The sequence below is a fragment of the Manis pentadactyla genome, chromosome 16 (genome assembly GCF_030020395.1).
Source record: "Manis pentadactyla isolate mManPen7 chromosome 16, mManPen7.hap1, whole genome shotgun sequence".
Classification (NCBI taxonomy): domain Eukaryota; kingdom Metazoa; phylum Chordata; class Mammalia; order Pholidota; family Manidae; genus Manis; species Manis pentadactyla.
In genome coordinates this window covers 6173319-6189921 of record NC_080034.1, presented here as the reverse complement: position 1 = coordinate 6189921, position 16603 = coordinate 6173319, and the positions used below count along the sequence as shown (strand labels likewise).

The following is a 16603-nucleotide window of genomic DNA, read 5'->3' as shown; positions in this document are numbered from 1 at the left end:
AGCTCCATCCATGTGGTTGCGAATGGTAGGATTTCTTTTTATGCCTGAATAGTATTCCATTGTGTATATGTACCACATCTTCCTTATCCATTCTTCTATTGATGGACACTTAGGTTGCTTCCGTATCTTGGAAGAAAATTCATTTTATCTTAAAATTATTTACGTAGTAAACTATCAGTGGAACAACATGAGAGTGGAGGCAGGACATTTTAGGCACGTAAGGACTCAGAAAATTTGCTTCTCATATAACCACACTTCTTAGAAAGCTCTAAGTCTTAGGAAGTGCACAAGTGAATGAGAAAGCAGGACACAGCGGATCCCACAGGAGGGTGACAGGAGAAGCGGGTGGGATAATGGCTGTGCAGCCAGCCAAGAGGACAGCCAGAAGACGGGCACAGAAGGTCACATGCAGAATAGACCTCTAGTGAAAAGAGAGAATCAGATTGTCTGATATTTGGGGACAAAAGCCCTTCAACACTAACGATAAGAACATGGTGGACCTGACACAGAAATTGGAAAAATTTTAAGATAGGTTTCCATAATATGGAAGTGTTCAAAATGAGACAGTTATTAATTTCAGGAAAAGTAAAGTGATGTAAAATGTAATCAGGGTACACTGCTTTGCTCTATAGTTATAATTAAAGAATAGCAAAAGCATTTACTAAATATTATAATTACATAATGGGTGAAAGGGAGGTATGTGTGTGTGAGAGCTAAATCACATAACATTATCAAGAACACAGTAATATCTAAAACTTAAATCAGGCAATAGAAGAATAGGCAAATTATCTGGATACACTAAGATAAATACCAAAAGAAGCAACTTTTGGAGTCAAATTGATTGTCTATGTAAGGTAAAGAAAGTTGGGACAGGAACTATTATTTTTCATCATAAGGCCTTCATGTCTTTTAACTGTGTACACATTATATTGATAAATTGTAAATTTATAACACAACTCTTTACAACTACGTAAAAGCAGTAAGGCCACTACGATCTGATTTGATTTTAGATATATTTGTTTGAAATTTCAAATTACATTAGGGGAAATGTGATTTTTACATTTACTGAATGGGGCATGGACTAAAAAGAGGTTCTGATACACTTCACTATGTTACCCAAACTCTACAATACACATGTATGCATCAAAATTCTATAGTGCTTCCTTACCCCCCGCTCTCTCCCCTCAAAATGACATTGTTCCCAAAGAACACTGCAGCCTAACCAGCAGAGGCCAAACAGCACCCCAGGGCGCCCTCTGCACGTGGACGGGGTACGCAGGCCCAGCAGTGCTCCTGAGTCCTGCCCCTTGGCTGCTCCCTTCTGCTAGCATGACTTTCCCTTCACCTGTGCCCTGCCCACGTCATTACCTGCATTCTCCTTGCCTCTAGTCCATTTTCTACTTACTAGACATTTCCCTTGATCTGATACCAAATTTAGCCCATCTGCCCATAACCCAGGTGGCATTCGACCACTTCCTGTTAAGAACAGACGTTTCTTACTAATACAGAAAAATCCTGCAGTTAATGCTGTCAAAATTATTAACATATACACATATGGCAATCAAATTTAGGCATGGAAATGTTAAAATGTGGACTTAGTGACCATGGGCTAACACTGAGTGCTGAACACAGGCAACAATGCTGGGGCGCGGTTGCCTAGGGAGACACCTAAACGCAGCAGAATTCCTTTCGTTCATGTTTATTTACACAGAACATTACCATTTAGTACAATCAAGGTTACAAAAAATCTGTTACTAATAAGCAAATGTTTACTCTCCTCCTGGTTCAATAATTCTCTATTAGGTAGTACAGTTATTTTTACCAATTTATTTTTAACTGCCTTATAATTTCAATGAAACTTCTTAGCTTTTACTTATTTTTAAATAATTCCTTCAATTGGAAAACTTCATATATCAAAATCCTTCCTACACTTTAATGCACTCTTCAATGCCTTCTACTTAACCTAGCTGTCTTAAAATGCAGTATGATTCTTTGAAGGTTGAATACGACTTAATGTTTGTGAAAGATGAGCATAAAGCCTGTAAAAAATGTTTCCGCACCCCGCCGTGTTTCACAGAGCCATATGAATGTTCCATATTCTTCATATTTAGCAAAAGAAATCCTTAGGGCTCAAATGCTACATAGAACACAGGGAGGAATTTAGGCCATCAATGTACTTGTAAAATAGATAAAATTCCAAATGTATTTTAAGATGCCATCTTCACTACAGATGGGAAAGTGCTGGAAGGTTGAGTCTTCTTCAGCAGCACCTGTGGTCCCCCAGTTAGAACAGAGATGCAAGCGTCTTCCCCCACAAACAGCGCAAACTCAGTCCGGATGGACTGGCAAGACACCCTTCTCCCCACGCTGCATCCCTTTAATAAAATGCCATGTTCACGGCGGTCAGTTATCAGAGTAAATAACAATATTCTGAAGGGCCGACACAACAAAGAGTATTTTTAGATGATGAATATACCCTGTGCACTCAGAAGTTTCAGGTACAATTAAGTACTTCATGCAAGCAATATTCTACCAGTTACAAGTCATTATGAACTACACATTCTTAATTTTAACTGAATTTCATGTCATACAAAACTTAAGTATGGCACATTTCTACTATTAAACATTACATTATTTTTTATTTTTAAAAAAATATTAATCAAAACTGATACACTACCCAGACCTCTTGATTTAAAATGTAACTTGAAGAAAACCATTACAAACTGAATAAATAGGCATTCTTTTATACAAATGTTATGAGTTAAATTTTTAGTTAAAAAAAAAGGCAATTTCAGGGCAATTAAGCCATCTCTGATTAAGACATACATTTTCATGCATGTGAAAAAATAAGTTTACATTCAAGAATAAGTTCCATAGCAAATTACAGCATTTATTCAGTAAATTAAAATAATTCCAGTTAACAGAAAATAACTTCAACCATATATATTATAATTGTCATGTACATACTCCAAAACCTCCAGAATTTATTTAAGAAACTTGAAAGAACTTCTTTTAAAAGTATATCTTCAGAAAAACAACCAAAACAACCAGTGCCTTAACTGAGGTGAACAGGCACTATGTACACCACCCCGTCTGACCTATGCGCAAAAACAGAAGGAATACAGAGGAAATGAAGGTTGCTGTTTTCCAAAATTTCTGCCATATTAGTACTTAAGTCAAAACACTTACCTGCAAGGAAAACCAGCTGAGGTATTTTCAATGCTGAAGTAAATTTCTTGAATGTTAAATACCACAAGAATGAAAACAGCTCCTTTGAACATTTACATCTGGTTTACAGCTGAGGCAGAAGACGAAGGTCTGCCAATAAATTTTCTCATCTCACCTATATTCTTTCATCCCTTATGAAGTGCAAGCTTCAAGGGAAATGATCACATGTAAAAACTTATCAAGTGAGTCGGGGTTCCTGACTGCAAAACCTTAACCAAATAGAAATAGGAATTTTAAATTTTCCTCCCTGACCTCGTCAGACATGAGTAGTAATTCCTACGCTGGACAAGGTAAGCATGTCCTGAAAATCGAAGCTAAGCTTGACAAAGAACTGCGCTGGATACACTGAATACAGGAACCACCTCAAACAAGATGGCACTTGAAGCCTTTACACATGACACATGAAAATGATGAAGTGTTTTATTTAGATTTGGTCTTTCTTCATCTTTTCATAACTCTGAATCCTAGAAGGTTAACAAGTCATTACACTCATACACCTTGTAATCCTTTCTTCACACAATCGGCTCACATGCACAGCATCATGTGTCAGTATGGTATTATCAACACAGCATGAACACTGGGCAGGAGGCGGGCTTCACATGAGAGCCTCTGCATCGCTGGCCTGTCCCAACAACAGCAGACATCATTTCAGCAGCTACAGTGTCGATCATGATCAATAGAACTAATCTGTTTTATACCCGTCATAAATTTTCATAAGTCATCCATAAGCAAGATGCAAAGGACAAAGAAAAAAAGTTATGTGCCAACTTCAAAAATAACATACTAACCAGACATCAGCACTCGAAAGCTAGGTTGAATAGGACTGGCCTGGATGCACATGCAGTAAATTTGTTTTCAGAATATGAAATTAAATGGTAATGTCAGCAGTATTACTACTGTTTCTATATTTGTGATTAATCACTAGCAGTACAACTCCCAGAAGGAAGGAGATGGATCCAATAGCGATGTAAGCAATCCCCAAAAATGGGTTTTTTCCTCCCATCCATGAAATAGTGCTCAAGATCATCCGTTTTCGTCCATCAAAAGAATGTACAGGATAATCTGAAGAATGTATAGGAAGACTTTTCCATGTCCAGTTACTTGATTTTTAAAACACAACTTAAAAATCTGGTACTTCATTGCTTTAATTCATTGGTGTAATTCTCTATACTGCCACCTTGCTCCTTGGCTCTGAATCACAAATTAATTACATGAGTATTATCTGGAAGCACTGACTTAACAAACTAATGTTAGTAGTAAAAGCCAGCATAGTTCACAAGTACACGCAGCCACATCTAAGGGCCAGGTTGTTTCTCAGGCACTTTCGCTCTCGTTACACAGAAGGGGCAAAGCCACAAGAGGCAGCTCAGGTGAGCAGCAGGGGAGCCCACTGAGGAGGAGGAGGTGCACAGCCCAGGAGAACACGGGGCAGTGAAGGGAGAGGGGTCTCTGGGGGCTCAAGCAGCACGGGTAGCAAGAGTACAGTTAGGGAATGTGAGAGGACATTGAGCACAAAGTCAGAAGCATGTTACAGAAGTGCTAACTTGCTTGTGTGGAGCAGTGATGAAACTCTCGGTGTGACAGAGAGTTGATGACTAAAACAGAGTAGAAGTGAAGCGTGGACCACTAGAGATGTAAGAAATGGGCACCAGTACATCAGGTGAGCTGTTTCTTTGGACCAGTTCCAGGATGGTGCTAAGAGGGCAGAGCAGTAAACCCCCAAGAGAAAGGTTTACAATCTTTTCAAAAGGACCTTTGGATCGAGCGTTAGGCCCTGCATGTTTCTCTAGTTCCTGCAGCTCTCCATCCCCACAGACGGGCCTATGATCCCGAACAGCAGGCTCAGCTCTACTAAGGCAGAATGATTACAAGAGTTCTAACTAACCCAGTACTCTGGGGACCAGGCAGCAAACTACCATGCTAGTCCCTCTCTCTACCCCAACTCTAAAAAATGCACTTCTGCCTTAATCCTAACACCTAGTTCCTCCCTGGTACCTGATTCTGATAATTAACTCCTGGTGTTCGAACAGGCAGGCCCCAACTCCCACCTCACCAACCTGAGGCAGCCTGCTTCCTTCCAAGAGCTCTCTTCCCAATGTCTGGGGTCCAGCTGACCTGTCAACCAGGAACCCCAAGTGCACTGAACTCCCCCTTACTGTGCTCCAGGCTTCATGCCGGGGCAGCACTTACTCTTTACTAGGCCTCTGGATATCAACTGCTAACAAAGCTGCCCTCTACTTTGGCTCAGGATAATGTTATTTCTACCAGCACCTGAACTGGGTCTGTCTGTTCAAAACATCTATGTGGGCCTAGTGTCAAAAACGTGGTCACCTTCAGTCTGTCACTACCAGGTCATATTCCGTTACATACTCAGGTGTAAAATCAAGAGACTAAGGACCCAAAAATATCTTTATTTTGAAAAGGACCATTTACTAAACAACTATAAAGTTATATACTGATGGCTAATCTGGATTATAAAAAATAAAAAATGCAAAGATTATCAGCAAACTTTTAAATGCTAATATTTGACAAACATTTCATTCATGACATATGCAAGCAATGGGCTAGGGATTAAAAGATATGCAGACTTGTTTAGAATAAAAGGTAGTGACCAAAATTTCTAAGGCAAGACTTTGCATCCAGGCCACTACAGACCAGTGTGACTAATCTGGAGGAACCACATAGGGTGCACCCTACAGTGGGGCTGGCAGAAAATCAGGGCCTTCGGAGTCAATAGCTTGATCTGAACACCAGCTTTTCTTATTACCTGTATAACCTCAGTAAATTACTTAAATGTTCTATGTTCCTGCACTCTTGTCTATAACATGGAGATGACACCTACCTCATAATGTTTGAATTACATAAAGTAAGGTATGGGAAGTACTTAGCATAATGTTGACACAGGATTAGGATGACATAAATGATATTTATCAGCACTAAAATGTACACCTAAATTATTAATGTGGGATGGTACAGCTGTTATTCTATTATCCATATGGAAAAAAGTGTTTTGGTACTATGAACAGAGCAATAATTATAAACAATTATGTGAACTAACACATCCACTGATTTTTTAGTATCTAAAAATATGTATCACAACAGCCCAGCACCACTACTTACTTACTCCCTCACTGGCCTTTGCACTAGGCTCAATTACAATCTCCCTGGTAAAAATATCTAGCATTTACATTTCAAATAATTTTACCAAATAATATACTTGGGCCTGAGTACAAAGCATATAAAAATTAAAGACATTTCTGAAGATATAAAAGGTATTTTCTCATATATACAGACAATACTTTTACAAAAATGCAGATTAAAACTCAAACACAAAGTAGCATGCCATATAACTGAGACAAGATTGGACTACACTCCTTTCAAATTCTATGAATCTGTGCATGTGACCAAAAAAGGATACTGTATGTGATATTCAAATAGTATCGTCCAGCTGGTAATGTGGGGTGTAAATCACTTTTCCGCTCTATAAGACGATATAACTTACGAAAAGTAGGTAATGCTGCAGTACGCATCCAAACAATAAAATCCTCATTTATGAACCCATTATTGTCTGGTTCAGAATCCAGCATGTATACTGGTTTAACCCAGTTTACTGGCTTTGTTGTACCTTAAAACAGGGGAGACAAGAATATTCAATTCTACTAAGAGTTTCACTGAAAATTCACTCTAACAAAGATACATAATACACAGTCTGGATATTTTTATTTTTAGAGGTATTTTAAAAGTATTATATTCATATTCTAAGGAAGTCTTGTAATCTAGAACAAAACCAATTCTTTGCATAAGAACTTAACAAATGATTACAAAGATTTGATTGACATCTCAATTTTGATTGATTTAAAAGTAGGCTACTGAGTATATACCTAAAGGCCAATGAATTAACTTAAAGATATAATTGTAAAAAACATTACACTGTGAAATTAACAAGGCACAGAAACAAAAATAAATTTGAACTTTTGATTATATAAATAATTGGGGCTTGTTTAAAAAAACTCAATTTAAAAAGATTACGGCTGAAATGCTTATAGGAAAATACAATGAATGAGGTTTAAAAACATTTTTTTTTAAAAAGCATAAACTTTAAGATCCTAAAGACAGAAAGCTATAGGTACCTCATTAAAACTCCTACCTTACATTGTAAAGAGATTACTAGTAACACTTTACCTTTGAATCGTTCTTCTAGGGTTTCTCCTCCAGGGGGATTTCTGAATTTCACATTTTTATCTGTCCACCAAGCAATCCCTTTCTTTTTCAAATGAATAGGCATAGGATCAGATTCATTGCCAACCAGAAACAACTCTAATGTATCTAAACACAAGAAAAGGAAGATATTGCTAGGTCTCTATAGAAAATCCATAGTACCTGCTTTACTGTAAGAAATGAGGATCTGGTATTTGCTCCCAAAAGTGGATGTAACAGAGTAGGAGTATGATGTATATTTGCTCTTGATAACTTTTAGCTCAATTAACTACTGCAGCTTTATAATCCTAGATGGACTTGTTGTCCCTCAATACAGTTCTAGGTCACTTTTCTATATGGCTAATTGATGTGATAAAGTCAAATGTTTTATTATTAAACCAAATAAAACAATTTGCAAGGTAATCTGCCTCTCCTCCTTTTCATTAAAAAATGTGCTCCTCAATAGCTGCTGATTTATCTACTTCTCTATCTACACTGTCCAACATGGTAGCCACTAGCTACATGGCTACAGGGCCCTTGAAACTATGGCTGGTACGAATGACTACATTTTGTCAGTGTATAATATACATCAAATAGCGAAGATTTAACAAAAATATAGAATGTAAAATATCTCATTAATAACTTCTACATACCATCATTTATGTGCCAAAATGATAATATTTGGGGCACACTGGGTTCAATGGAATATATTATTAGAAATAATTTCATTTGTTTCTTTTCATTGATGAACTGTAGCTCCTTTTTAATGTTCTAAATTTTAAAAAGTGGATGGAAAAGGCAACCTGCCTTTTAGGATATGTAAAATAAGGTTAGCAGAGATTAACAGGTCTGTTAGTTTCTTCCCAGAAACAGAAATTGACTCTTATATATAAGAATTCTCAAAAGAAAGTCACAAAACATTATAATACCCCACTGAATAACTAATACATTTATCTCAAAGTTGTTGAATTTCTCAATCTCATTCATGTTTACTAGACTATCAAATCCGTAAGATTATGCAAATGTTCCTAACTCTATACATTTCCTAATTACTTATCTGTATTTGTTACATACATCTATATCATACCATTAAACATGCTGTTGGCAATGGCACCACAAGGAGCAATTGGTTTGTCTTCATTTCTTCGGTAAGGCTCACATTCCTTACTGGGGTTCTGATATACAGAAGGAAAAGAAGAGAGAAATTATTACCTAGGCTTCTGGGAGAACTACAAGGTAGCCCTATATACTCATTAGAAGTTCAAAACATGCATGTTTCTCATTTGCGATGCATACAAAATGAGTCTGTATTATAAACAGACCATAATAACATCACATTTAAATACTCATATTCTATTTCTTAACATTACTGTACTCTATTAATGCAACCCTTCCTTGCATATACTTAGTCATAGAGGCCTGTATCAAACTGGCATTTTTATTTTCCTATCAACATAGAAATCGTACCATAGAGTCTTCTGCTCCCCCAAAATCAACTAGACTGTTGTCCATCCAGTTGTGACATAATGAGAGTAATCTTCAACTGGAGGGGGAGAGACCAGAGGTTCTAGTTCCAGCTACACCCTATGTGGCTTTGGGTCCCTTGATTTACCTGTGTTTCACTTATAAAATAAACATGTACAAACAGGTAAGTACAAATTGTATAATTTGGGGTTAAATCCTATGTCAAAGGAAGGAGGGAGAGAAGGAAGAAAGGAAGGAAAGGTTGGGTAGGGGGCCTAAAGTAGATTCTTGGAATCTACCCGTCTTCTTCAAATTGTATATCCAGGTGCAAGGGAAAGACGCAGGTGAGGCAAGAAGCACGTCCCTGTCCCCCAGACCCGGTTCTGACTGCTACAGCTCTCAAGGGGATGCAGCAGCCCTGGAGCTGAACTGGAGACTACCGAGTCTGAGATGAGGCGCACGTCTGAGTTGTTCTGAGACTCCTCGGTCACATTAAGCCATGTCTCCAAACACACAAACAGACCAAGATATTTTCAATCTGAAGGTAACCCTTGCTAGTCCTCTTAGGGCTATTCCACTACCAACTAACACTTACTTAATGAATCTACACCCTCTCTGTCTAGATTGGAAAAAGAACTGCACGCATGCAAAAGGCGGCTGGCTAGAGAACACGTGGTGGGGACCTCATTCACCTCTAGTATTTGACTTCCCAACTGCCTGGTTCCTAAGCCACGCAGATGTATACAGTCAGTACTCTGAGACCATGAAGAAAGAGAATATGTAACTGGTTTATTACTATTTTAATGTTTTGATGAATACTGTGATTTTTTTAAAAAAGATTATTAAATATAGAAACTTTCAGGGGGGGCAAACATATTTTAGCCACTGAATTCTTTAGGAAGTTATAAAGGAAAATATTATTTACTACCTGTGAGTCTAATACTGAACTCAGTAATGTTAGGTACTTTGCAGTAACTGGCTTTGGAAAGCCATTTAATGAGTACCTATTATGTACCGCGGACCATGCAAGGTGCTAGAAACAGAAAAATGAAAAATATGAAATCCCTTCTTTTAAGTAGCTTACAATATAATAAAGAGGCCCATATGCAACCAACTATAATATGAAATAATGATGAAGTCCATATTCCTTCACTATCTATTAAAAGCCTTCCACATGCTAGGCGCTCCCTAGGTGCTAGTATTGGGTAACTGAGAACATCCTGCTCCCTGTCCTCATGCGCTTACAGTGTAGCAGGCAGGACAGAAGATAAGAAAGTAATCGAACACATAATTACAACTGCAATTATGTGTTATGAAAATGGTATGTGAGCAATTAATGGGGAAGAGTAGCAGGAGCTACTTTAGAATCTATGACAAGGAAAAGTTTGTCTCTGGAGGTCGTATTACTTAAGAACTAAAGAAGAATAAGACCCAGGTGAAGAGCAGGCAGAGAGTTTTAAGTAGAGAGAAAAATACATGCCATGGAGAAAGAACTCGATTATTTCTGAGAAGGTAAAATATTAATGTAGTTAGGGTATGGCAGTAAGGAGAAGATGTATGATGAGATTGAAGAGTTATGCATAAGATTTTATTCCAAGTGCAAGTAAACCACTGAAAGATTTAAAGCAGAAAAATGGTATTCATATTTTTTTAAAGATTACTATGGCAGCTCTATAGAAAATGGCCTAAAGGGGAGGGCAAGAATGGATACGATGTGGAGAGAGTTTGTTAAGCAAGCTGAGACTTGGCACAGGGTATTAACAAAGCAAATACGTAAAGAAGATATCCTGCATCAATACCACTAAAGAAAACAGCAGGCCTTGACATAAGTAGAAACTGCAAATGTACTGTAAATGCCAAACTGTGCAGACTACTCGTGTCACCAGGAATGGTTAGGGGGCAGCACTATGTGGCTCGGGGCAGCCAGGCCGAAGGCCATTAAAGACAGAGTGTAAACAATGAGGCTGGAGGGGTGGGTTAATAATCACACTGGGGAGGGTCTTACATAGTGTTAAGTAACTTGAACTTCAATCCGTCCATCTTAAAATCTTTAATATGTTTGAAAGTCAAATGGCCTTAAAAAAATCATACACTTTGATCTAACCTGGGGATCAATAAAAGATAGGCTATCAGCCAAATCCAGTCCACCATCTATTTTTGTAAATAAAGTTTTATTGGAACACAGCTACATCCATTCATTTAAGTATTGTCTGTCTATAGCTGCTTTCATCCTAAGATGGCAGAATCTTTAAATAGATTCATTTTTTCTTAAGATCCCAAACATCAGGAACCAGAAATAAAACCAGTCAGGACAGTGTAGGGCAGCTACCTGACTACCAGGACAATTCTGGTCACAATACGGCCTTCAATCACATTCTAAAAGATACACCATTTCTGAGATCTCAAGCTGCTCTGGAATGCTCAAGGTTTAGCGACTCTATCAACAATAACACAAAATACATGGGCATCAACCACTTCTGGGAAAGTTCAACAACAGTCAGGAAACTAAGATCCTCCAGTTCACAGATTTCCAGACCAGGCTGAGCGTCAGAAGGGGAGTTTGTTAAAAACAGGTGTGTTAGGGCTCCACCCCTGCAGACACTGACATATTGCTGAGGAGAATTCTGCAATCTCTATTTCTCAAGTTCCTTGTTTTTCAGAAACCCACCCTCTGGACTTCTTATTCAGGCTTCCCACAAGTTAACAACTGGATAGCACACATGTTCAACTCTAAAATGCAACCTCAGAAATTAAAAGTGGCTTGCTGACATATTCCTACCGAGTGTAATATTGAACAAAGCCAAACAGAACAAGATATTTTGTATACCTAGAATGCTAGACTCACCAGAACCCCATTAAAAAGAGGTTAATAAAGCACTGACACTACCAGAAACAAGCAGGCCATCATGGCCCTCTGGCTTAAGAAATCATTAATCTGTACAAATTCCAGGGAAAACATTTTTTTAAATAAAAACCCTCACTAAACTATACAGAACAAGTAATACTTTAATTACTTCCTAAGATGATTAAATTTAACATTTCTTAATGAACAATTACCATGTTTTTATTTCACAGATACCGCATTTTCATATTCCATCATTTCACTTACAAGTAAAGCACTGGAATCTCCATTTAGTTGACTATCATCTCGAGATTTCACATAACGACGATGGTTTTGATAGAAATTAGACAGCCCATAATACATAAACACATTGCCCTAAAGAAACAGAAAGGGAACAAATTTTCATATAAAAATATTAAGTATAATAGTTGTTTCATGCATACATAAAAGCTATGTAATTTATGTAATTTGGACTTCACTAGTTTAGAATTTATAACTTAAAAAGTTACTGGGGGTGAATCCTACCAGTTTTTAGCAATCTAAAACAGTATGAACTGTAAATAAGATGAAAGAAGATATGTTACAAAAACCTAAGAGTATGTTTTAAAAATATCCTTAGAGACTTCAAAGAAGCACTATTAATGTTAAAAAATGGTAATAATCTCTCAAGGAATCTAATAGCCTATTCTGCTGTATTTGAAATTTAAAGTTTTCTCTAATTCAAATTGGTCTTCATCCAATTAGCATTAGCTTTTCAAAGGGATAATGGTCAAACATTCATTTATTGTCTAAGTAAACCCCAAACTTGAATTCGGACATAAATTTCTCAACAGAAGACTATATAATATTCGTAATTAATAAAATAATAATTAGCAAGGTATATAAGATAATGAGTTGCTTTATTATAATAATCAAGAAAAGTAATGTATTCAATAGAGCCAACTCGGAAATAACTACGTATACTTAAACTGTATTTTACAATGGTAAAAGGGTAACCTACATACACTACAATTATTTAGAAGATACTACAAAACCATCTTGAATGTCTAAGATTTTTTAGAGGTAGCAGAAACAGTGAGCTCTTTTCTCCTAACTAGTTGCTAGCTCTATAATCTTACCAATTAAAAGGAATTCAGTAACATTTTAAGTATGCTTTACTTGGTTTACTATTTTCATATACATGATCGTATATTTAAAGCTTGATTTACAAATGTCAAATTATGCAAACATTCCCAATCTATATAAAGAAAATGTTTACAAAGAAATTATTTATTTATTTTTGGTTAGCAAAAGTATATCACAGAAACAAAAACATATGCTTAAAAAAAAAAGCATCATCTCATAAGATGTAGTACAGTGACTTCAACATCCAAGCTGAAAAGAGAGCCTTTCAATGTTTACTGAGACAAAATAATGTACCTGGAGTTCCCTGAAAAGGCTAGTCCAGTTCAAAGGTTGAGCTCATAAAGGAACACAGAGCCCACAAGAATGAATCTGATGATCCCCTTTGCAGAAGAGAAGTTCTGAAATACATGTTTTTGATAGGGGAGAAAAGTAACGGAGCTTCTAAAACATTGTTAAGTCCCTATCATTTCTTTATTTCTGTCTGTTCTGACAAAAGCAGAACTTAATGTATCTTTATAGTTTGTTCATTATATTGGAAAAAAATTGAGTTTTTAAGAGGTTTTAAATTTATGTTACTTCTGTTGAAACAAAGTAATACAAATTCCTGTCTTCTCCCAAATTTATTTTCATGTTTTTTAAAAGGCAGTGTCAGCATCCTTTATCCCAGGGCAAGAGCATATATAACCACTAGGTGGCAACCACCTAGCAGAGACAAGACAGTCATCCCTGCCTTTCTAACATGCAGAAAGATCTAGAAAGTTGGCATGTAGTAAAGCAGTTTTGTTCCCTGAAGAATAAAACAATAATTTTTTAAAGTTCAGTTTCCAGGCGAAGGAAAGCGCAGACGGGTCTTGTCATGCCTATTCTGAATCTTCATTTCCTTTAGCATCTGCTCAGTGTCTAAGAATAACAGATAAGTGTAAATGCAAAAGACCACACAACCACACACACACAGACACACACAGTGCAGGCATGTGCGGTGTTCTAACTACTTGTCAAGACATAACAATCAATAGGCTTCAGTAGGTGTTTGCACTTACAGTAATGCTTCCTATCTGACAGATAAACAATGCAATTAAATGATGGGTGAATTAGTATTTATTTTCTGAAGTAAAATTTGTTTTAGTATTAAAGGTAGGCAGAACAATTTAAGCAGTAATGTTTAAAATACAAGAAGATAGAGACATAAACTTAATACAAAATTGATTTGGGCAGTTATAAAACTGATTTGGGCAGTGAAAAGGATAAATATGGTGTTTTAAATGCAGTATACAAAGTACTAAACTATTTAAATACATGTGTTTAATTACCAGACAGCATAATGCAACAGTCCAACAAAACAATCTTCCTCAAAGGTGTATGAACTCCAATGAATTAAACTGACTTCTTCACAAGAAGAAAACTAGTAAAAAAGACTTAAAGCAGTATCAGTATTTTTAAAAGCATGGCTTTTCTAAGACATTACTTGGAAATACCAACCTCAAATGACTGTTCCAGTGTGAAGTTAATGGTACAAATACACGGTGTCACATTTGGAGACAAACATTTATTGCAGGGACTGGAAGGGTCTGTTCCGGTATAATCAATCTGCAAGAGGAAAACACACCTGAGCACTTCCTGGGGAAAGTGGTCACTCTTTGAAATAACTCACTATTAGGAAAATGAGTCCAATGAAGCAACCTATATGCCCAGAAAAGGCTGTTTTTAAGGCCATCTGTTTATTTGACAACATGAGGTAGTAAAAACTGTGAAATCCTATGCTATTCTACTAGTGCATTTTTCCAAGTAAATCTCTTTTTACCAAAAGACATTTATTCAAAAAAAAGATAAATATAAATTCAAACTGCATGATGTATAAGGATTTTAAAACAGCTATAAAATCCAAACAATTAAAATACGAGATAATACAAGATCAGCATATCAGTTTCTGCTCTACATTTTCCAATCTTAAATACATTCAGTCATCTCCACTTTCCATGGTACATTTTCAAATTTTAAAAAAATGAGGTTTCTCGAGGGCTACCATTTTTTTAAAATCCTGGTATATAATAGAGAATTTGTTTTATCTTTGTTGTCCTGGCTTCCTGGCAGGGAGCTTCTAACACCCTTAGAATTTCCCAGTTGACAGGAGGGCATTTGTTTTTAATAAGCCGCTTGATTCACACATTAGAGCTGATGCTAAGGAGATGGCTCAGGATGGAACTGGGCACCAGAAAGACCGTGTGTGATCGGGGACTTCGGCCCAAGCTCTGGGGAGGGGGAGGGCTAGAGATTGGGCTCAATCATGTGACCAATGCTTAGTCAATCATCCTACATCACCAAATTCCAGTAAAAACTCTGGCGCCAGCAGCACAGAGGAGGGAGCCTCCTGGTGGGTTTAGCCATCGATGCCATGAGAGCGAGAGGCCCTGGCTCTATGGGGGGAGGGCACGGAGCTCTGAATTTGGGACCCTCCCAGACCTCACCTTGCGTGTCTCTTCATCCAGCTGGTCCTCATTCACACTGTGTGTAGTAAAACCGTATCTTAAATACAGCACTTTCTTGGGTTCTGTCAGTCATTCTAGCAAATTATCCAAACTGAGAGGGGTCAAAGAACCTGTGCCCTGCTCCCACCCTGGGGTTACAGCCAGCGGATCAGAAGTGCAGGTGGACTGAAAGTCTCAATGTGCACCTGGCTTCAGAAGTGAGGGCAGTCTTGCGAGGGGGGGAGGTCTTGGGAACACCCCAGGTTTGAGGCTGGTTTTCCTGGAATGTGGGTAGCCTGGGCCTTGGCCTGCGGCTACTGTCTGAAGGGGTAGCAGCGCTGTTGGGGACCATGCCCTCCCACCTGTGGAGTAGGACGCGCACCCGGGTGGTTAGTGACAGAACCGAACTGCTGTGTACCAGCTGGTGTCAGAACACCTGGACTGAGAGCTGAAGTGAGAGTTTTATTTTCCATTGTAAGAATTTTTTAAAATAGATTTTCTTTTTAAGGGCAGTTGTAGGTTCAGAGCAAAACTGAGTGGAAAGTACAGAGTTCCCATGTACTACCTGCCCCACACAATCCCTCAGCAAAGGACATGTTACAACCGATAACCTACTCCAACACGCCACTAGGACTCAAAAGGCACAGGTCACAGGTCACAGTGAGACCCACTCTCGATGCTGTATATTCCATGAGTTTTGACAAATGTAGAATGACATGTACACCATCAAGCAGCATGAAGGACAGCTTCAACCACCTTAAAAATCCTCCAAATTCCGCCTCTTCATCCCTCCCTCCACACCAACCTCTGGCGATCCTTTTCACCGCCTTTGTAGTCCTGCCTTTTCCAGAGCATCATGTAGTCGGAGTCCTACTGGACCAGCCTTTTTGGACTGGTCTCTTTCACCTCAGAACCCAAATATGAATTTGAGTTCCTTCCTTCCTTCCTCCCTCCCTTCCTTCATTAAGGTATCATTGATATACACTCTTATGAAGGTTTCACGTGACCAACATTGTGGTTACTACATTTACCCATATTATCAAGTCCCCCCCACACCCCATTGCAGTCACTGTCCTTCAGCGTAGTAAGATGCCACAGAGTCACTACTTGTCTTCTCTGAAAGCACATTTCTTTTTACCTGTAAACATTACTCCACTCTCTGGTTGTACCACAGGTCATTTATACATTCGTCTAGTAAAGGACATCTTGGCTGTTGCCAAGTTTTGGCAATTATGAGTAAAACTGCCGTACACATCTGTGTGAAGGTTTTGCGGGGACACAG

The 16603-nt window shown here is 37.9% G+C and overlaps 1 protein-coding gene across 1 annotated transcript in view; it reads right to left on the bottom strand.

Annotated features, from left to right (window-relative positions):
* Window positions 1–1683: 1683 nt before the first annotated feature.
* The window catches only part of TMEM30A (transmembrane protein 30A), a 30924-nt gene continuing 16004 nt past the window's right edge, over window positions 1684–16603 (bottom strand). Inside the window, exons 2-7 of the mRNA XM_036916186.2 lie at window positions 14336–14443; window positions 11999–12106; window positions 8513–8600; window positions 7411–7554; window positions 6647–6853; window positions 1684–4290 (exon numbers count right to left, since the gene is read on the bottom strand). Of these exons, the coding sequence (XP_036772081.1) occupies window positions 4097–4290; window positions 6647–6853; window positions 7411–7554; window positions 8513–8600; window positions 11999–12106; window positions 14336–14443 (849 nt within the window). The 3' untranslated portion in view covers window positions 1684–4096. The remainder of the gene's footprint in view (window positions 4291–6646; window positions 6854–7410; window positions 7555–8512; window positions 8601–11998; window positions 12107–14335; window positions 14444–16603) is intronic.